The sequence below is a fragment of the Globicephala melas genome, chromosome 21 (genome assembly GCF_963455315.2).
Source record: "Globicephala melas chromosome 21, mGloMel1.2, whole genome shotgun sequence".
Classification (NCBI taxonomy): Eukaryota; Metazoa; Chordata; class Mammalia; order Artiodactyla; family Delphinidae; genus Globicephala; species Globicephala melas.
The window spans coordinates 33,271,790-33,294,049 of NC_083334.1; the positions used below are offsets into that span (position 1 = coordinate 33,271,790).

The 22,260-nt window shown below is 38.4% G+C and overlaps 1 protein-coding gene across 1 annotated transcript in view; it reads left to right on the top strand.

The window, feature by feature from the left end:
* HOOK3 (hook microtubule tethering protein 3) overlaps positions 1–22,260 on the top strand; it is a 103,214-nt gene that overhangs the window by 48,298 nt on the left and 32,656 nt on the right. Inside the window, exons 9-14 of the mRNA XM_030834459.3 lie at positions 3,757–3,920; positions 8,153–8,293; positions 9,919–10,120; positions 14,731–14,841; positions 15,600–15,687; positions 21,886–21,955. Of these exons, the coding sequence (XP_030690319.1) occupies positions 3,757–3,920; positions 8,153–8,293; positions 9,919–10,120; positions 14,731–14,841; positions 15,600–15,687; positions 21,886–21,955 (776 nt within the window). The remainder of the gene's footprint in view (positions 1–3,756; positions 3,921–8,152; positions 8,294–9,918; positions 10,121–14,730; positions 14,842–15,599; positions 15,688–21,885; positions 21,956–22,260) is intronic.

Sequence of the window (22,260 nt, forward strand, 5' to 3'; positions counted from 1 at the left end):
TGTTTAGAATATGTAACACATAAGAATAAGAACTGTCTCTGCGTTTTTCATCGTGGTATCCCTTGCACCTGGACAATTGCAGCAGTGCCTAGCACATGGTAGACCCACGATGAGTATCTGAGTGAGCTAATGAGTGGGCACGTGATGGAGTGAAACAAGTCAATGAGTAGTTGTTCAAAATTGCAGAGGTGGCCAGTGAAAGGAGCAGGAATAGTGCCATAACTATTTGTGGAAACGGGGGATGCCGCAAGTGGCTCTAATTTCACATGTCAGAGGAGACAAGTCACTAGATAATGTGTAAGGTTGATAAATCAAGAAATAGTGGGTATAACATGTTATTGAGAGATGTCAAGTCACAGCCAAAAACAATAAAATTAGGAACATTAAAACTAGTTGTCAGGCTTCCCTGGTGGCGCAGTGGTTGAGAGTCCGCCTGCCGATGCCAGGGACGCGGGTTCGTGCCCCGGTCCGGGAAGATCCCACATACCGCGGAGCGGCTGGGCCCGTGAGCCATGGCTGCTGAGCCTACGCGTCCGGAGCCTGTGCTCCGCAACGGGAGAGGCCACAGCAGTGAGAGGCCCGTGTACCGCAAAAAAAAAAAAAAAAAAAAAAAAACCTAGTTGTCTCTTGGAAGTAGAAAAACTCAATGGGAAACTGTAGCTTTCCATTATAAGCCCCTTTGCTTTATTTGCTTTTTTTTCCTTAAATTGTGTTTATGTATTATTTTTAATTATTCTCCTTGTTGACTAAAAGAAATGCACAACGTGAGAGTTGTGAGTTAAGGTTTCTTTGGGGCAAAATGAGGACAATAGCCCAGGAGACAGCATCTCAGCTCTGAGGAACTGCTCCAAAGTGGTGGGATGGAGGTCAGTATGTATGTGATTTAGGTGAAGAGGGTGCGTGCAGTGAAGCACACGTTCTGGTAGAAGGTGGCTGCCAGTCACGAGGAGCAGTTGTCACCGTTGATGATTTTAGTGCTTTTCTAGATATGAGGAGATGCAAGAATTGGGCTCATAAAATCTTCTCCTGAAAATATCTAACTATCTGAAGGCCTGTTCTGCCAGTTTTCCCAGAGCACGGGGGGCCTCGTTCCTGATCTCTTCCTGAACTCCTTTCAGGGAGCGTTACAGGTCAGCGGCTGCAGCAGCTCATGATTTAATCCTTGTTGAGGCAGATGGCAAGTACCAATTTGTAGTTGACACCTTTTTCTGTGTATGTGAAAAGGATTTCTGCCAAATATATTGAATTAAATTACTTTAGCAACATTTGCTGGTCTGATGAGTCTGGTATTAAGGTGTTGCATTATGCACTCAGCCTTCATATAAATTGACCACATACCAGGCTATAAAGCAATTCCCAATAAAATTCAAAGAATCTGTGTCTTTAGATCATGCTTTCTGACCAAAGTGCAATTTAAGATAGAAATTATTAACAAAGAAATGAGCTTTTAAATTTTAAAGCCTTAAACATTTATTTTAAAAAGAATGAAAGAGCAGAAATGAATGAAATAGACCAGTGGCACGGAATTGAGCTACTACTCTACTCTGAGAAAAGACTCGTGCGTTTATGGAAATCTGACAAGTTAGAGAGCTGGCATTTCAGACTCATTCATTTATTCAGCAAACATTGAGCACCCACTCCAGACCATCCACTGTTCTAGCTGCTGTCAATACAGTGAAGATAGGGGAAAACACAGAAATGGGTAAAACATCCCTGCCTCCAAGGTGCTTGCACGCGATAAAGAAGACAGACAGTGAACAGGATAAGAATACGGTCTGTTGTGTGCTGCTGATAAGTATTCTAGAGAAAGGGGGACTCGGGGGGGGCGGGGGCACGGGGTGGGAGGAACTAGTTCTGACTGGGTTGTCAGCAAAGGCCGCCGGGGAGGCAGCAAGTTAGTAAATCCTAGAGGGTGGATAAGCGGCCTCCCAGGCTTCCTGCGAGGCTCATCCAGGCTCATCCAGGCTCAGCGGGGCAGCTGGTGTCTCCGGGAGCACGAAGGTGAGGGCAGCAGGAGTGAAGCCTGGGGAGAGGAGTCCATCTGCAGAGGCCTGACGGGCCTTGGTACAGGCTGCGTAAATAAATGGGAAGCCGTTGGAGGCTTGTGAGCAAAGACGTCCTGTGATCCGAGTTTTATTTTAATGGATTATGGTGGCTGCTGGGTGGTGAGGGCTAACTCAAGGGGACTAATTCAGAGGGCTTCGCAATAATCAGGCAAAAAATTAGGTTGGCTTAAATCAGAATTGAGGGGCGGTTAGAAGTGGTTGAAATCCGTCTGAAGGCAGAGCCGCTGATGTTTGCTGAAAGAGTGGGCGTGGGTGTGAGGACGAGATGGGACAGATCCTTCCAGAGCAAGTGGAAGGACAGAGTTAGCATCGCTGAGATGGGGAAGACAGTGGGAGGGCAGGGCGGGGTGTGGGGGAATGAAAGTCCCACCTGGACAGGTTAAATTCAGACGCCTGGTGGACCTCCAGTTGGACGTGATACCCACTGCGGGGTTCCAGGCTGGAAATAGAAACATGCGAGCTGTCAGTGGATAAATTATGTTGACAGCCCAGAAGCTGGAAGCCATCAGTGTATTTAGAAAGGAAAAGCCATGTGTGTGCCAGAGGCAGGGAGGTGAAGAGGGCTTGCCTGGAGTAAAGAGGAGGCACACAGACCAGGAGAGGGAGGTGTCCTGGGAGCCACAGAAGCCAAGGTCGGCTGATCCTGAGGATGGTGGGGCAATAGCCCAACTGGAAGAAAATGGGGGTGGAGAGGGAGAATCAGAAATGGCAGGTGACTTCTGTTTTTACAGTTTTTTGAGTTGTAGTTGACATACAACAAACTGCTCATCTTTGAAGTGTACAGTTCTGATGCATATTGACATGTATAAACGTGCGAAACCATCACCACAATCAGGATAGTGAGTTCTCATGACTCTGTAATCCTCTTCCAGTGCCGGCTCTGCTTTCTGTCACTGTAGATTAGCTTGTGTCTTCTAGAATTGCATATGAAAGGAGTCATACACAGTGTACTCTTTTTCTGCCTGGCTTCTTTCATTATTTTGAGATTCATGCATGTTATCGGTATTAATAGTTAATTCTTTTGTTTGTCAGATAGTATTCTGTTGTGTGGATGTGCTGCAATTTATTTATCCATTCACCTACTGGTCAACGTTTGTTTTTCTGTATTACAAATGAAGCTGCTATAAACATTCTACGTCTCTGTGTGGACATATGCTTTTAGTTCTCTTTGGTAAATAAATACCTAAGTGTAAAATGTCTGGGTTATGTGGTAGTTGCATGTTTAATTTTTTAGGAAAATGCGAACCGGTTTCTCACAGCCTGTGGAACATTTCACGTGCTGAACAGGTGTGTGAAGCTCCCATCTGTTTTCATCTTTACCAACACTTGGTACAGCCAGTCTCTCTGACTTTCGGCATTCTAGTGGGAGTAAGTGTATGGATATAACATTGTGGTTTCAATTTGCATTTCCTTAATGACTAATCATGAGTATGTTTTTGTGTGCTTAGTTGCCATTACATATCTTCTTTGGTGAATTACCTTTTCAAATGTAAAATAAAGAATGAATTCTTGCTTACTCTTACGTACTGCTCTGCCTGTGCAATATTCCAAAATAATGTCAGTGTTTTAAGTGGAGGTTGCTTGTACTTCTTTAAAAACAGGCTTTAATTCGTAATGGTAATTCACAAGTGATTATGCGGATTCCAGTGTAATTGGAGAAAATAAACACTGTCTTCCTATATTCTAACAGGTTGCAGCATTGCAAGAGGAGAAAAGTAGTCTGTTGGCAGAGAATCAGGTATTAATGGAAAGGCTGAATCAGTCTGATTCTATAGAAGATCCTAACAGTCCAGCAGGAAGAAGGCATCTGCAGCTCCAGACTCAGTTAGAACAGCTCCAAGAAGAAACATTCCGGTAAGGAACAACTCAATCAGATCTCATTTTTTTAGATTTGGTAATGTCTTTTTTTTATATATAAATTTATTTTATTTATTTTTGGCTGGGTTGGGTCTTCGTTGCTGCGTGCAGGCTTTCTCTAGTTGCGGCGAGCGGGGGCTACTCTTTGTTGCGGTGCACAGGGTAATGTCTTTTAAAGTTAAGAATATAGTGTTAGGACTTTCGGGTAACTGCAGACCAGGGAGGCTGTGCAATTAGCCACTTCCCAAAAGTCTTCCCACACGACATGAAATAACTGCTCATTTAGGAAAATCTATGAATGCTCACCCTCCATATGACTTGCAGACAGAATGCCCCAACTGAACAATAACTGTGAGTGAAAGGAAGGAAGCAAATACCAGCCCACCTCCATCCTGCCAGGCACTCTGAGGCAAGTAAAGGCAGACAGAGAAAAAACTCAGAGACAGAGGAAGAACTAGCGAAGGGGCCTGAGGGTGAGTTGGAGCAGTCGCTGCAAAGATTAAATTCACTCAAAATCGGAAATTACTTTAAAACAAAAAAGGAAATTAGATCACAAACTGCAGGGATAGGAATTCAAAGAAAGTGTATCTTCTTAAAGGACCAAATGCCAAAATAATAAACAGGCACGGAATTTAGAGATTGTTGCCCTTTCCAGAGCACAGTTTAAAGAAACGCAAAATAAAGGCCAGGTGCGTGGGTTATAGAGACAAGCCTATTTAAAGGGCGAGCTGTTGTAAAGGGGCAGTCTTCCAGACACATCTTCTGGGAGAGGAAAAGGCCACAAAGAAGGAAGAGGGCCCATTGGCGATTGGATGGTGAAAGGGAAAAGAAGAAAAGGAAAAATTTGGTGTCCTGCAAGACAAAATAGAACCCCAAAGTTGAAGGACTTGGCAGTATGATAAAATATTGTGTTGTGATTTACTAGAAAACATATCCTGGCCTGTTTCTTACCCAACCATAGATTTTCAGTGTCAAAACTGGGAGAAATTAAATATCAATTAGGTTTTTTTTACTTGTGCAGTGACTCAGTCCTTTGTTTCCCCATGAAATGTTTGCATTTTTTTTTTTGGCCTTGACAGGAAAAAATAAACAAATTTTCTTAGTCTTCTCAGAAACCTTAGACAAACAGTCCATCCCCTATGGTCTACACCTGTGGTTCAGAGTGTGATCCGAGGACCCTCTCAGAGAGTCTTCAGGGCCCTCTCTTTTCCAACTGCATTTCTGTGCTTGGCTGGATCTCCTTCATATACCGCAGCCAAAAAACCATCACAGCAGACCAGTGTAGAAACACCTATGGGAACCCAGCTGTCTTCTACTAAACCAGATGATTTGAGTCACAGAATATAAAAAATATTGCCACTCTCCTCATCATTTTTTAGTTTTAGACAATAGAGTTATTTTTCATAAACAGTATGTTGTCTATATTAACATAATGGGTTTATTACTATTATTTTCAAATGACTGACATCTCATTTATGAGTATTCTTTAAATAATTCCTGAATAAAATAGTAGCAAATTCAATCCAGTACTAAAGTAAGCTTTATCCCAGGATTGTTAACCTGTTGAGTATTATTAAATCTATTACAGTAACTATTAAATGTATTATAACTCCTCCAATTCATAAGGTAAAGGAGAAAGAAAAATATAAAATAAGCTTGGTACATGAAATTCTCAGTAAAGTTAAGAATGAAATGAGGATGAGTATTAATCTATTATTTGACATTTTCCTAGACATTCTAAAAATCCTGGCTTTGCCACTTACTAGCTGTGTAACCTTGGGCATGCCTCCATTTTCTCTACTATAAGATGGTATAATAGTATTATCTACCTTCTAGAATTTTTGTGAGCATTAAATGAGTTAATATATATAAAGTATTTTGAGAATATTGCCTGGCACATAGATGCTATATAAGATTTCGCTGTTATTACTTTTCTAGAAAATGAAGTAAGAAAAAGATATGAGATTAAAATATTGGGAAGACAAAAAGTATCAATAAACGATGATTATTTGTAGATAATATGTGTGTCCACCCAGAAAATATAAGAGAATTAACTCAGAAGTTCTTAGAACCAATAAACATTTAACAGGGAGAGGGTAATGTAAGACTGCTGCATAGGTCATAAGTTTTTTTACCAATAACTAGTTAGTATCATCAGGAAAAACTTCCATTTATAAGTATTTAAGTGAAGAATAAAAAAAAAAATTAAGTACAGGCTTCCCTGGTGGCACAGTGGTTGAGAGTCCGCCTGCCGATGCAGGGGACATGAGTTCGTGCCCCGGTCTGGGAAGATCCCACATGCCCTGGAGCGGCTAGGCCCGTGAGCCATGGCTGCTGAGCCTGCGTGTCCGGAGCCTGTGCTCCGCAACGGGAGAGGCCACAACAGTGAGAGGCCCGCGTACCACAAAAAAAAAAAAATTAAGTAATATGAAGGAGTTAGATGACAAAAACTTCTAAGTTATACATAAAACATAATACTGTGTGGAGAGAGAGAACATATTTTTAGGTGTTTTTAATGGAACATTGTAAGAATGCCATTTTTTCTTAACTTATATAATTTGGACTTGATTCCAATTCAAATTTTATGTTCATCTAGAAGTATTAATGAACAAGAGATTCCCAAAATGTTTTGAGAACAAAGTATAATGAGGGAATACTGGCCACACCCAAGTACTAATATACTAATGAAAATAGCTTGGTACCAGTGCAGCAAAATAGACACCAATGACACAAATGAAGATCCAGAAACCAGTCCAAGTATATATAAAAATACGTAATGTGATAAAGATGGCATTTTCTAATCAATAGGGAAAGGTTAAATTATTTGTTAAACAGTTTTGGAATGGTTGGTAGATATTTTGGCAGGAAAAGTTAGATTCCTGTACTACATCGTATACCCAAATGAATTCCAGGGAAATTGAAAACGTTAATGTTAAAAATGAAACTGTATAAATACTAACAGAAAACAAAGAATTAGAAGGAAAAAAAAGTTCTAATTGCACATTAGAAGTAGAAACTATACTTATATGGGGAATCTAAAAAGAAATGATACAAATGAACTCATTTACAAACCAGAAACATACTCAAAGACTTAGAGAACTTATGGTTACCAGGGGGAAAGGGTGGGGGGAAGGGATAGTTAGGGAGTTTGGATCAACATGTACACACACTGTCATATTTAAAATGGATAACCAACAAGGACCTACTTTAGAGCACAGGGAACTCTGCTCAATGTTGTGTAGCAGCCTGGATGAGAGGGCGGTTTGGGGGAGAACGAATACCTATATATGTATGGCTGAGTCATTTGCTCGGCACCTGGAACCATCACAACATTGATAACTGGCTATACCCCAACATAAAATAAAAAGTTAAAAAAAATTAAAAGAAGTAGAAACTATGAAGTGTAAGATTCATCAATTGAATTACATAAAAATTAAGAATTTCTGTACATTAAATACTTACATAAATAAAATTAAAAGTAAATAGGGCTTCCCTGGTGGCGCAGTGGTTGAGAGTCCGCCTGCCAATGCAGGGGTCACAAGTTCATGCCCCGGTCCGGGAAGATCCCACATGCCGTGGAGCGGCTGGGCCCATGAGCCATGGCCGCTGAGCCTGCGTGTCCGGAGCCTGTGCTCCGCAACGGGAGAGGCCACAACGAGAGGCCCGCGTACCGCAAAAAAAAAAAGTAAATAATGATAAATATTTGTGACATGAGAAAGAATCTTTTAAATCCAAAGGAAGGATGTATGTTAAACAAAACAAATTAATATAAATTAGGAACAATATTATCCATATTTTGGGGGGAAAAGATCTATGAATAGAAATCAGACTGGAGGTTATACTCCAAAAATGTTAACAGTAGGTATCTGTCTAGAGCAATGCATAATTTTTATCTTCTTTGCTTTTCTGCATCTTGTGAATTTTCAAAAGGAATATGTGTTAATTTCATCATTGAAAATAAAACTTTAAATAAATTATAGCTGCTATATTTTGGCGTCTAACTTTCTGAGTAGAGGAATGGCGATCCGTTGTTACCTTTCTGCAAGTCTTGGAGCAGTAGAATCCGTTTCCAGGATAGTTAAAACTTGGAAATACAGTGTATGGTCACAAAAGTAGGAGACAAATCCAAGAAGAATTTATTTTCATGTTTTTTACTTACTTTTCCTGTTCTAAGGAGAATTATTAGACAGTAAATAGTGCTTTCTTGGTCTGTTTTGTTTCGGTTACAGACTTGAAGCAGCCAAAGATGACTATCGAATACGCTGTGAAGAGTTACAAAAGGAGATGTCTGAACTTCGGCAGCAGAACGATGAACTGACCACTTTGGCAGATGACGCTCAGTCTCTAAAAGATGAAATAGACGTTCTTAGGTAGACAACCTTCCCATCTTTGTAGAATCTCACACCTGTGATCCCCCAGAACAGTTCTGCCACCGATTTTACAAACTCTAGGGTCTTTGAGCACAGGAAGATGGGTTCAGATCCCAGTGCTGCCGTTTAGTCAACCTCTATGGAACCATTTTCTCATCTGTAAGATGGAAATAACACACATACCTACCTCAGACTGACATGTGGAATTAAGTGAGGTGATATTTGTAAGCACTTGGAACAGTATCTGGCAAATAAGTGCTGTATATAAATGTTTGTTAAATAGAAATTAACCTCTGGCCACCACTTCATACTTGCGTAGCTCTGAGCTTTTCTCATTACTACTCCTGTTCTTTAATTTTGCGTCCTTCAGTCACTTGGTCTTCCTCTTTCTCGGATACCGTCACACCCACACACATGGCTCATTTCCTTGCTGGACTCAACTGTTCTCTCACTGGGCACCTCACTCCCTGCCACCTCGTTTCTGCACCATTCTGCTTGTGTAATCTATGCTCTGTTGGATCATTCCAACCATCTATGTTTTATGCGTTTGCTCTTTGAATGCTGAGAACAAACAGGGAAAATCACAGTGAGGTAGTTTTGTCCTACTGCAGACTAGTGATCTTACTCTCCACTGGTCCCCTCCCACTGGTCCACCGCTCTACTGCCCATCCGTATGGACCCCTCCCACTGGTCCACCACTCTACTGCCCATCCGTGTGGGCTCCTCCCACTGGTCCACCATTCTACTGCCCATCCATGTGGGCTCCTAGCACTGGTCCACTGTTCTACTGCTCATCCGTAGATTGCTCTGTCTCCCGTTTCTCTCATAGCTGCTATGTATTTTCATAACTCTTCTCACCTGACTGACCCCACCACACGTCTCCTGTGCTTCAGTCTCAGTAGATGACATTGTCTCCTGCACTGAGGAACGAGGCCATGACCTATGGACCCTCCATGTGCTGTTTCTCCTGCATTCGCGCCCATCTTTTCTCTTTTGCTTCTAGAGTGCAGACCTGTTACTCGTCCTCCTGTCCAGTGCTATCCTTCAATGCTCTGGGTCTCAACCCTTCTTGCTTCTGCAGGGACTGTGCTACATCAGTTGTCATTTCCCTTCACATTTGAATCTGCCTCCTTAGCATACATTTATATGTTTCTATCCCTCTTATCTTAGAAAAAGTGAGAGACCTATTATTCTCTCCTTCCCTCCAGAACAAATTTAGATTACACAAGGTAAAGTTTACATTCTTTCCTTAACCCACTAAAATTCACCACTGCCTGCCCCACTGCTCCACCAAAACAGCTGTTCCTCTGGTCACTAATAACAGCCTAATTGCCAAATTATTTGGACAGTGTACAATTCATTTTGCTTTTGTGCTACATGTGACTCTGTTGGCTACCCCCTCCTACTTGCATTCCTTAAATTTTATAATGTTGTCTATTATAAATTTTGCTGTAATTTTGGTCATACTTTTGAACCTGCACAAAAAACTAAGCTGGACTCACCTTTGGTCTTATAATTTCATTAGAACGTGTTACTTCCTGGCAATCCGCTTGGTTTAGCACTGCCTACAGCAGCTTTACCATTGCGGATGTGTGTGTGATTTCTGGTTTCCCATCTCATTCTAGACATTCTTCTGATAAAGTGTCTAAACTAGAAGGCCAAGTGGAATCATATAAAAAGAAGCTAGAAGATCTTGGTGATTTGAGGCGTCAGGTTAAACTCTTAGAAGAGAAGAATACTATGTATATGCAGAACACAGTTAGCCTAGAGGAGGAGCTGAGAAAAGCCAACGCGGCTCGAAGTCAACTCGAGACGTATAAGAGACAGGTAAGGAGAGCAGCACAATTTCTTAACGCCGTTTCCAGCTGAGCTCTCCAGTGTAATGCTGGCTTATCAGAGTCCACTGACTTGTTTTCATGGTATTCGGTTTTTCACCTATGAAACTTAGTTCTTATCCAGGGCTTATTGGTTGGTCTCTATAGCAGATCCTTTTATTGTTTATTATTTTTAATTTATTGTGTAATACTTGAGAAATACACAAAAGTAAAAAAATAATACAATAAATATCCATGCTTAATAAACAAAACACCCTCCCCCTCCTCATCGCAGTAACCACTAGCCTATTTTGTGGGTTTTGTGCCTACGCATCTCTTTATTCTTCCCTGTACATACACACACACATACATATATGTGTGTGTGTATCCCTAAAATCTTATAACACTTTTGACATTTCAAAACTTTATATAATGATATAGTGAAAGTTCTCTTCTGCGATTTGCTTTTGCTCAGTGGTATTTGTGAGATTTGTTTTGTTGATCGTTGTAGCTTTATCCCATTCACTTGTACCAATCTGTAGTATCCTGTTGAGTGACAATACCACATTTATCCATTTTTCTGGAGAAGGACATATAGGATGTTTTATCTTTTTCTTTAATATTGCAAGAAAGGCCACTGTGAATAGTACTGAACGTGTCCTCTTCGATACATGTGTGGAAGTTTTACAACTATGTGGAATATCTTCCTTAGAGAGTCTTCATTTAATTAGATATTGCCAAATGTCCTCCACTGTGATTTTATTACCAGCAGGCAGTTTGTATGAATTCTTGTTGCTCCACATCATCACCAACACATAGTATTATCAGACTTGAAATTTTGCCAGTTGAAGGATGGATTTGAAATGATGTCTCCTTATGATTATACTTTGCGTTACCCTAATTGCAAATATATTTACTGATCACATTTCTTTTGTGAACTGCCTATTTTTATCTTTTATTCATTTTTAAAGTTGGATTATTTCTTTTATTGATTCTAAAAGTTCTTTATTTGTTCCTGGTATTAATCTTTTGTCACATGTTGCCTTTATTTCCTAGCAGTCTGTGACCTGTCCTTTTACTTTTATTGAGATTGATAATTTTAACATGATGAACTTTAAATACCTTTTTCTTTATGATTTGTGCTTTTTATAAAAAAATTTTATTGGAGTATAGTTGATTTACAGTGTTTTGTTAATTTCAGGTGTATGATTTGTGCTTTTTATGTCTCAGTTAAGAAGTCATTTCCTATATAAAGATGTAACACTAATCTCTGTTTTCTTTACAGAGGTTTAAAGTTTGTTTTGTACATTTAGGTCTTTAATCCACAAGAAATTGATTTTCATATAGGGTGTGAGGTAGGGATCCATTTGATATTTTTCGTCTTTGTGGACAACCAGTCAACCTAGCAGCTTTTATTTAATAATCAGTCTCTTCTGCGGTGCCCTACAATTCTATCTTATCATATATCTAAAGTTACCATGTTATATGTGGGTTTGTTTATGGCGATCTCTTCTGTTTCATTGGTCTGTTTGTCTACTCTAACACCAAAACATTCTCTTATCATCTATAGATCTTTAGTAATTTTGATATTTGGGTAGTACAGATACCCGCACCCTGTTCTTTTTCAAAATTGTTTGTCTATTCTTGGCCCTTTCCGTTCCCTTTAAACCCCAAATCTTTGGAAATTGGAATTACATTGAATCTGTTGATCAGTTTAGGAAGAATTGACATCTTTATGACAGTAAATGTTCCTATCAATGAATATAGTATCTTTCCATTTATTTAGATCTTCAGTGTCTTTCAATTAAGTTTTATAATTTTCTTATAAATATCATGCACATATTATATTATAGTTACTCTTAGTACTTTATGTATTTGGTTGCTTTTGTAAATGCAGTTAGAAAAAGAAAAGATACCATTTTCAATGTGTTGCTCATTTATGTGATTAAATTGGTTTTTATATGTTGATTTTACAATCTTGCCAAATTCCCATATTATTTCTGTTTTTTTTTTTTTTTTTTTTTTTTTGCGGTACGAAGGCCTCTCACTGTTGTGGCCTCTCCCGTTGTGGAGCACAGGCTCCGGACGCGCAGGCTCAGCAGCCATGGCTCACGGGTGCAGCCGCTCCGCGGCATGTGGGATCTTCCCGGACCGGGGCACGAACCTGTGTCCTCTGCATCGGCAGGCGGACTCTCAACCACTGCGCCACCAGGGAAGCCCACCCATATTATTTCTAATAATGTCTATTAGTTCTTTTGGCAGAAGTCATATTTTGTACAAATAAAAGCCATTTTGTTTCTTTCTATGGCATACCCTTTTTTTCTTCTTAATCAACATGGCTGACCTTTAGTACAGCCTTTAATAGAAGCAATAATAATAGGCAACCATTTCTTGTTGATTTCATACACAGTGCTTTAAATGTTTTACCAGTATATTGTAAGGATTGCTATAGGTTTTGTAGCCACCTTTCATCAGGATAACAAAATTTCATTGTATTCCTAATTTGCACAGGTGTTTATCTTAAATGGATGTTGAATTTAATCAGCTACACCTATTGAGAGACTCCTATGCTGCTGCTTCTTTCTATTAATCTGATGAATTATATTAATGGATTTCTATGTTTAAAGCATCCTTGCATTCCTGAGATAAACTTAGTTTAGTCATAGCAGATTTATTTGTGGTTTCACATAGTTAAATTTGCTTTGTTCATTTTACTTGGAATATTTTGCCTCTATGATTTGTCTACTTAAAGTTTTCTATCTCGTGCTTTCCTTGTCTTCTGATTTTGGCATCAAAATTGTACTAGCTTACGGGCTTCCCTGGTGGCGCAGTGGTTGAGAGTCCACCTACCGACGCAGGGGACACGGGTTCGTGCCCTGGTCTGGGAAGAGCCCACATGCCGCAGAGCGGCTGGGCCCATGAGCCATGGCTGCTGAGCCTGCGCGTCCAGAGCCTGTGTTTCGCAATGGAAGAGGCCACAACAGTGAGAGGCCCGCGTACCGCAAAAAAAAAAAAAAAAAAATTGTACTAGCTTAATATAATAAATTAGAGAAGTTTTAGTAGAGCAACCCTGTACACCATGAATGTCTGGCAAGTTTTTTTTGGTGAATACCTTTTTTCCCAACATTTCATTATGAAAATTTTCAACATATAACAAAGTTGGACTGAGAAATTACCAAAAATAAATGTAGCCCAAAGAAACTATAAATGTGATTAAAGGGTATAAAATTAAAATAAGAAATGATTTAATTAGAGTTCCAGAGGAAAGAATGGAAAGAATTGTAGGACATTATTTGAAGGAAAGAATGGCTGAATATTTTTCAGAATTGATGAAGGACATCAGATTTAGTATTAACAGTGAATTACAAACAGAATAAATAAAAAAGAAATCTGCACTTACAATTATTGTAGTGTAATACACTAATTCTCTATCTGTTTCTGATCTGGAGCTTAATATATTTTATTTTTCAGTATAATATTTTTCTTTCTGCAGTTTCTCTTTGGGTGCTCTTTCAAACCTGCTTGATCATATTGGTGGTCTTTTATTCCTTTTATAATTTAGATTTCTTTATTTAAAAGTATTAAACCTAGTATTTTATGTCTGGTAACTCCAATTTGAAATCCTTAGAGGTCTTATTCTACTATTTTATTGTTGTTAGTGCTGTTAATGTTTTTCTGCTGACTGTTGTTCATAGTGTATTATTTCTTTAAGACTTTTGTAATTTTAGATTTTGCTCTGTCATTTGGCTCATCTTTACCTTTGGGAATACTGGGGACCTGGTTGAGGTTGTGTTTCTCCAGACAATGTATGTTTTTCTTATGCCAGATTTTCCACAGCATTACCAATCAGGACGACTTTAAATTAATTGCCTGCCTTAGGATTTGCCAGACAAGGCATGTGGTAAAAATTCAAGCATAAATCCATGCATTTGCAGGCTGTGGTTACACATTTTCAAGTTACACTTTTTAAAGCCCAGAACACTCACTTTAAGATGGGCAGGTTTCCTTATTGATTTTGCCAGCTGATGGATTTTTTTTTCCTAACCTACCTGTTTACTGACTCACCACCTTTTATTAGAGTCCGAGGTAGTTTAACAGCAGCCTGTCTCCCGATAGTTTTAAAGGCCTGGGTTCCTGGTATTGCCAGGTGGCATCTCACACTGCCCATAGCATCCTCACAAACTTCCTGCTCCACTTTTAACCCCTGAGGATTTCCCTTACTTTGTTATAAGCCTAGCGAGGCAGTTGTATTCTTTTCCCCTAGCATTTCTTTTGCTTCATGCTAAAAGGGTTCCCAGACTGCAGTTTCCTGTGTTACAGGAAGTGGAAGTCCTGTAGGTTTTCATAGTTTTGAACATTTGTTCCTCTGGATGATCTGGTTTTAGAACCCATAGAATCTGGGCAGATTTTTGTACCTGGTTCTCTCCATTGGGTTAGGCTCCCGTATCATGTGTATTTTTTTGAGTATTTTTTGGGGAGAGACTTTTCGTAGATCTGTAGACTTTTCATAGATCTGTAGAGAGACTTTTCATAGATCTGTAGAGACTTTTCATAGATCTGTAGAAAATAATAATAATTTCTAATGTTTCAAATTATAAAAATTAATGGTACCTTTCTATACAGGTAGTAGAACTGCAAAATAGATTATCTGAAGAATCGAAGAAAGCAGATAAATTAGATTTTGAATATAAGCGGCTAAAAGAAAAAGTTGACAGTCTTCAAAAAGAAAAGGATGTGAGTATATATATTAGGTATTTTGGTTTTGAGCAGTGCTGAGGTTAAGAAAATGATATTTAATTCATGTTTTGCCTACATTAATTTCTGCTTCTATTTATAAATTTGAAAATTTGAGATCTTTTTTTTAATTATAAAAGATTTACATTTGTGTTTCAGAAATAGATCTAAAATAAAAGATTGCTATTCTAATTTCTTTTTAATATATTTAACTTTTCTACCACTGTTGCTTCTTTTCCTTTGTCTTACTTGTGAATTTCTAGAAATTTATGTAGCTTTTCTGTTTTCTATATGAAGACACAATTCTTTTTGTTGTTCAGGATATTTTGAAGCTTTTTAAAATATTTTTACTTTGTCGTGATTTATGAATATACATGATTTATGAATATTTCAGCATATTTTGAAGCTTTTTAAAATACTTTTACTTTGTCATGACTTGTGTTGTTTGATCTTTTATGTTTCATGAAAAGAAAGTTATTTACATAATAAGGTACTCATTGTTAAAGATGGAGTAGGTGGTTTTGTTTCTTATGATTAACTGATAGGATCCTGCCTTGCTCGTAGTAGATACTCAATATTGTTAAACGGGAAAAAAATCGTGTAATCGTTTCCTTTTGTGATCTTTCTGTAGAAGGTCAAAAAGTGTAACATGTCCATGTTCACCACTGTTTATCATTCTATTAGGTAAGGCAAAGACCACTGATGAGTAAACTCGTAAAGCTTGAAGCTAACTTTCCTCATTCTTAATGTCCCTCCAGAGGTTAAGAACAGAAAGGGATTCTCTGAAGGAAACCATCGAAGAGCTTCGTTGTGTTCAGGCTCAAGAAGGGCAACTCACAACTCAAGGTAGCAACATTTCAGTAGCCCAAGCAAGGTTACTTATTTCTGATAGTATCAGGAAAAATATTAGATTCATTTTAAGATGATTGCGCCAAAGACGAGAACTTGAATTTGGTAAAGAGGCCATGAGATTGATACAGATTTTGAACTGTTACCCAGATTTTATGACTGTAGTTACGGGACTGGATTTACTTGCCTACTTTTTAATTTTAATTAAATTTAAATGTTTGGGTTTTATGAAATCAAAAGCATAAACATTTGTTAAATCATCTCTGTTAATAATACACCTGAAAAGTTTTTAGTGACCTCTTTAGAGGTGTATCAGACTTTATACATCAGTGATTTTTCTCGGCTGAGATGTGAGGTGGGTATCAATTCACTAAGGGACTTAACATCCAAAGTAGAAACCTTCTCCTTCTCACAGGAAAGGAGCAGCACTTAGCTGAGGGTTTACCTTCTACCACTCGAGGGATGCAGGACCTGGTTGCTGACTTACAGAGCTTCACCCTCTGTTCACTCCCACTCCAACAAAAGCCTCCTTTTCCCCTCCTCACTGCTTCTACCAAACCTGCTCATCTGCTCCATCCACCTTCAGCCCCCTCTGTAGTCTCTGCTGATCGTCTACTGATCACCACCTTTTCCAGCTCACCCAGCCTGCATACCAGCCATTTCAACTGTGTTCTCATCACCACTGTCTTTCCTTATCCTCTTGACTTATTTCAAGCCCTAATTAGTTTTATTCTGTACTCCAGATTACCAAGGCCAGCTAAAAAAAATTATGTATCTTTCTGGTTTTTTCCTTTTCTTTCTTGTTTACTGAGGTATAATTGACATATAATATTATACTCTTAGTTTCACATGTACAATATGATTCGATATTTGTATGTATTGCAAAATGGTCACTATAGTAAGTCTAGTTAGCTAACATCTGTCCCCATACATAGTTGAAAAACATTTTTTTCTTGTGATAACTTTTAAGATCTACTCTCTTAGTGACTTTCAAATATACAATACTGTATTATTATGTACACCATGCTATACATTACATCCACGTGACTTACTTATTTTATACCTGGAAGTTCGGACCTTTTGACCCCCTTCACCCATTTAGCCCACCCCCACACCCCAGCTCTCTTCTCCATAGCGGCTGCACCGATTTACGTTCTCATCAGCTGGGCGCAAGGGCTCCCTTTTCTCCACATACTCACCAACACTTGTTATTTCTGGTCTCTTTAATAATAGCTGTTCTAACAAGTGTGAGGTGATAGCTCATTGTGGTTTTGATTTGTATTTCCCTGGTGATTAGTGATATTGAGCCTTTTTCATGTACCTGTTGGCTATTTGTATGTCTTCTTTGGGAAAATGTCTATTCAGATCCTTTGCCTATTTTTAATTGGATTGTTTGGGTTTTTTTGCTATTGAGATATATGAGTTCTTTATATATTTTGGATATTAACCCCGATCAGATAACTGACTTGCAAATATTTTCTTCCATTTGGTAAGTTGCCTTTTCATTTTTTTCATGGTTTCCTGTGCTGTGCAGAAGCTTTTTAGTTTGAGGTAGTTCCACTTGTTTATTTTTGCTTTTGAGAAAATTATACATCTTTCTTGACTGTCCTCACCAAAAGACAAATGATTTCTGATCATAATTGGATCCTTGTTGCTGCTTGGTAGTCCTTTCATGTATCTCTAGTCAATTCTACATGAGTTTTCCCAAAATTTTGAGACTCTAGCCTTGAACCTTAATGCTTTAATTCTTAGGTCCTGTATCATCAAGAAAAGGGAGGCCATCTTATGTAAGCTTTCACGTGTTTCTTTATTACCTTTAAACCTTATTCATGTATATATCCTTTTTTTCTTTTAATATTTATTTATTTGGTTGCACCAGGTCTTAGTGGCAGCAGGCAGCCTCCTTAATTGTGGCATGCAAACTCTTAGTTGTGGCATGCATGTGGGATCTAGTTCCTTGGCCAGGGATCAAACCCGGGCCCCCTGCATTGGGAGCACAGAGTCTTAACCACTGTGCCACCAGGGGAGTCCCTCATGTATATATCCTTGAGCTAGCATTTTTGCTCTGAAAATTTACCCTATGAACTAAAACATCATTTATAATAGTGAAATTTAGAACCAACATAAAAGTTCAGCAGTACAGGAATGGCATTCTCATTCAACTGTATACTTTAGAGCCATTAAAAAGAATGAAGTATATCTTATATATGCCTGCCGTGGAGGGCTGGGTATGTTATATCATTAAGTTGAAAAAGTAGGTGGCACCATACATGATAAACATTCTTTTTTCAAAATTTTTTTTTAATTGAAGTATGGTTAATTTACAATGTTATGTTAGTTTCTGGTGGACAGCAAAGTGATTCATTTATACATTTATGTACATTCTCTTTTGTATTCTTTTCCATTGTGGTTTATTACAAGATATTGAATGTACTTCCCTGTGCTATACAGCAGGACCTTGTTGTTTATCTGTTTTATACACAGTAGCTTGCATCTGCCAATCCCAAACTCCTAATTTATCACCGCCCCCCACTCTCCCCTTTGTTAACCATAAGTTCGTTCTCTAAGTGTGTGAGTCTGTTTCTGTTTTGTAAATGTCATGATAAACACTCTTAGCAATCTAGGAATAGAAGGAAACTTCTACAGCCTAGTAAAGGACGTCTATGAAAACCCTACAGCTGACCTCATACTTAATGATGAAAGACTAAATGCTTTTCCCTAAGATCAGGAACAAGGCAAGGCTGTTCAGTCTTGCCACTTCTATTCAACATGGAGGTTCTAGCCAGTGCAGTCAGGCAAGAAAAAGAAATAAAGGGCATCCAGAAAGGAAAAGAGGATGTAAGAAATCATAGATCTGATAAATGAGTTCAGCAAGGTCTCAATATACAAGGTCAGTATACAAATACCAATTATATTTCTATGTAGTACTAGTATACAATCTGAAAATGAAATTATAATAGTATGATAAAGAATAAACTGCTTAGAGATAGGTTTAACAAAGGAATGCAAGATTTCTACACTGAAAACTATGAATCATTACTAAGATAAATTAAAGATCTAAATAAATGTAAAGACATTCCACATTCAGATGTTGGAAAAAGCACTGTAGTTAAGACTACAGTTCTCTTCTTATTGGTCTAAAGATTCAATGCAATCCCAATCAAATTCTCAGCAGACTTTTTTGTAGAAATTGACAAGCTGATTGTACAATTTATATAAAAAAACGAAGGAGCCACTATATAACCAAAACAATAATCTTAAAAAATAAAAAGTTGGAGAACTTACACATTCTGATTTCAAAAGTTACTATAAAACTACTGTAATTGAACAGCATGAAACTCACATATGGAAAGACATAGAGATCAGTGTAGTATATACCACATTAATAGAATGAAGGGGAAAAAAACCACATGATCATCTCAACTGATGCAGAAAAGGCAACTGACAAAATCCAACACCCTTTCATCATAAAAAAACTCAATAGACTAGGAGGAGAACTAGAAAGGAAACTTCTACAGCTTGATAAAGGCCATATGAAAAACCCACAGCTAACTTCATACACAGTGGTGAAAGACCGAAAGCTTTTCCTCTAAGATCAGGAATAAGACAATGATGCCTGCGACCAGCACTTCTATACTTCTGTTCAATGTAGTATAGGATCTTCTAGCCAGAGCAATTAGACAAAGAAAAAAAAATCTAAATTGTAAAGGAAGTACTAAAATCATCTCTGTTTGCAGATGACGTGATCTTATATGTTGAAACCCTTTAAAAATTACACACACACACACACACACACACACACACACACACACACAAAGCTCTGAGAACTAATAAAATGAATTCAGCAAATTTACAGGATATAAAATCAACCCACAAAAATGAGTTACGTTTCTATACACTAACAATGAACAATATGAAAAGTAAATTAAGAAAACAATTCCATTTACAATAGGATTAAAAAGAATAAAATATTTCGGAATAAATCTAACCAGGGAGACACTTGTACCTTGAAAACGACAAAGCACTGCTGAAAGAAATTAAAGAAAACCTAAATGGGAAGATATCGCATGTTCATTTAAGGCTTAATATTGTTAAGATGACAGTACTACCAAAAACAATCTACAGGCGGCTTCCCTGGTGGCACAGTGGTTAAGAATCCGCCTGCCAATGCAGGGGACACGGGTTCGAGCCCTGGTCTGGGAAGATCCCATGTTCCGTGGAGCAAGTAAGCCCGTGAGCCACAACTACTGAGCCTGTGCTCTAGAGCCTGTGAGCCACAACTACTGAAGCCTGTGCATCTAGAGCCCATGCTCTGCAACAAGAAAAGCTACCGAAATGAGAAGCCCGCGCACCGCAACCAAGAGTAGCCCCCGCTCACTGCAACTAGAGAAAGCCTGAGCGCAGCAATGAAGACCCAACGCAGCCAAAAATAAATAACATAAATAAATTTATATTAAAAAAAACCCTACAGATTCAGTGCAGTCCTTATCAAAATACCAACAGCATTTTTTGCAGAAATAGAAAAACCCAGACTAAAATTTATATGGAATCTCAAGGGATCCTGAATAGCCAAAACAATCTTGAAAAAGAAAAAAAAAAATAGCTTGAGCACTCATACTTCCTGATTTCAAAACTTAGTATAAAGTTAGAGTAATCAAAACAGTATGTGTAGGTATAAGGACAGATATATAGACCAATGGAGTAGAATAGAGAGCCTAGAAATAAACCCTCACATATGCAATAAATTGATTTTCAACGAGAGTGTCAAGACCACTTAGTGGGGGAAAGGAAAGTCTTTCAAACAGATTGTGCTGGGAAAGCTGTATGTCCACATCCAAAAGCATGAAGTTGGACCCTTACACCATATACAAAAAAGGAACTCAAAATGGATCAGAGACCTGAATGTAAGAGCTAAAGCTATAAAATTTTAAAAAAACATAGAGGAAAATCATCATGATGTTGGATTTGGCAGTGATTCCTTGGAATTGATACCAAAAGCACAGGCAACAAAAATAATGGGTAAATTGGACTTCAACAAAATTAAAAACTTTTGTGTTTCAAAGAACACTTATCAACATAGTGAAAAGGCAACCCACAAGATGGGAGAAAATACCTGCAAATCATTTATCTGATAGATGATTGATGTCAAGAGTGTATAAAGAACTTCTACAATTCAACAACAAAAAGAAACTGCAAAAGTCCTTTGCAGTTCACAGACAAGCAAAGGACTTGAATAGACATTTCTCCAAAGAAGATATACAAATGTCCAGTAAGCACATGAAACAGTGCTCAACATCATTAGTCATTAGAGAAATGCAAAGCAAAACCACAGTGAGATACCACTTCACACCCATTAGGATGGCTACTATAAAAAAAGAAAGAAAGGAAAGTGACAAGTGTTGGTGAGGGTGTGGAGAAGTCGGAGCCCTCCTGCCTTGCTGGTGGGAACGTAAAATGGGTCAGCCACTGCGGAAGAGTTTGGTGGTTCTTTAAAAAGTTACCATATGATCCAGAAATTCCATTCCGAAGTGTATATACAAAAGAATCAAAGCAAGGACTCAACCACATCCTGGTATACCAATGTTCATAGCAGCATTATTCACAATAGCCAAAAGGTGGGAACAACCCATGTGTCCATAGACAGATACATGGATAAAGAAAATGTGATATGTATGTATAATGGGATATTATTTGGCCATATAAAGAAGTTGTGATAAATGGTGCAACATAGATGACTATTGAAAACATTATGTTAGGTGAAGTGAGCCAGACACAAAAGGACTAATTGGTGTGAGGCGTCTAGAATGGGCAAATTCATTTAGACAGACAGAAATTGGGATTAAAGTTACGAGGAGCTGAGGGAGAAAGTAATGGGGAGTTACTGCTTAATGGTTCCAGAATTTACGTTTTGAGTGATGAAAGAGTTTGGGAATAGATAGTAGTGATGGTTCCACAACATAGTGCCTTAGCGCCAACATGGGACTTAGTGCCACTCAGTTGTACCCTTAAAAAGTGTTAAAATGATATAATAATAATGTTGTAAGGCAATCATGTAAGGCAAGTGTGACATGGTTTTTTACTTGAATTAAAGATTTTAGCTGTTAAAATTAATGCTCAAAGTAGGAGTTCATATAGGAACTAAAGGAGGTAGCTGTGCCCTCTCTTAACCTTGCACCCATGATTGTTTGTTTACAGGGTTAATGCCTCTGGGAAGTCAGGAATCTTCAGATAGTCTGGCAGCAGAGATCATCACACCTGAAATCAGGTAAGGAGATGGTGAAGGTCACAGCCACACTGCACAATATTCTTGGAGAAAACGTACTACTCTGTGGTATAGAGGACCAGTTCCTTTTCTTTATCGCTAACACTTTCAACGCGAACTCGAGGTTAGATGTCCATGATTTAGGATATTAGGGGCTTTCTTCAGCTGTCCCCACAGAGACTTGATTTCTCTCTTTGGGAGGACAGTGTCTCACATATACTCAGTAAACTAATATATCTGTGCTTGGGCATCCTCAGCAGACATTTAGCAGTGAAACCACGTGGCCCAAAGACAAAGGTTATGCTTAG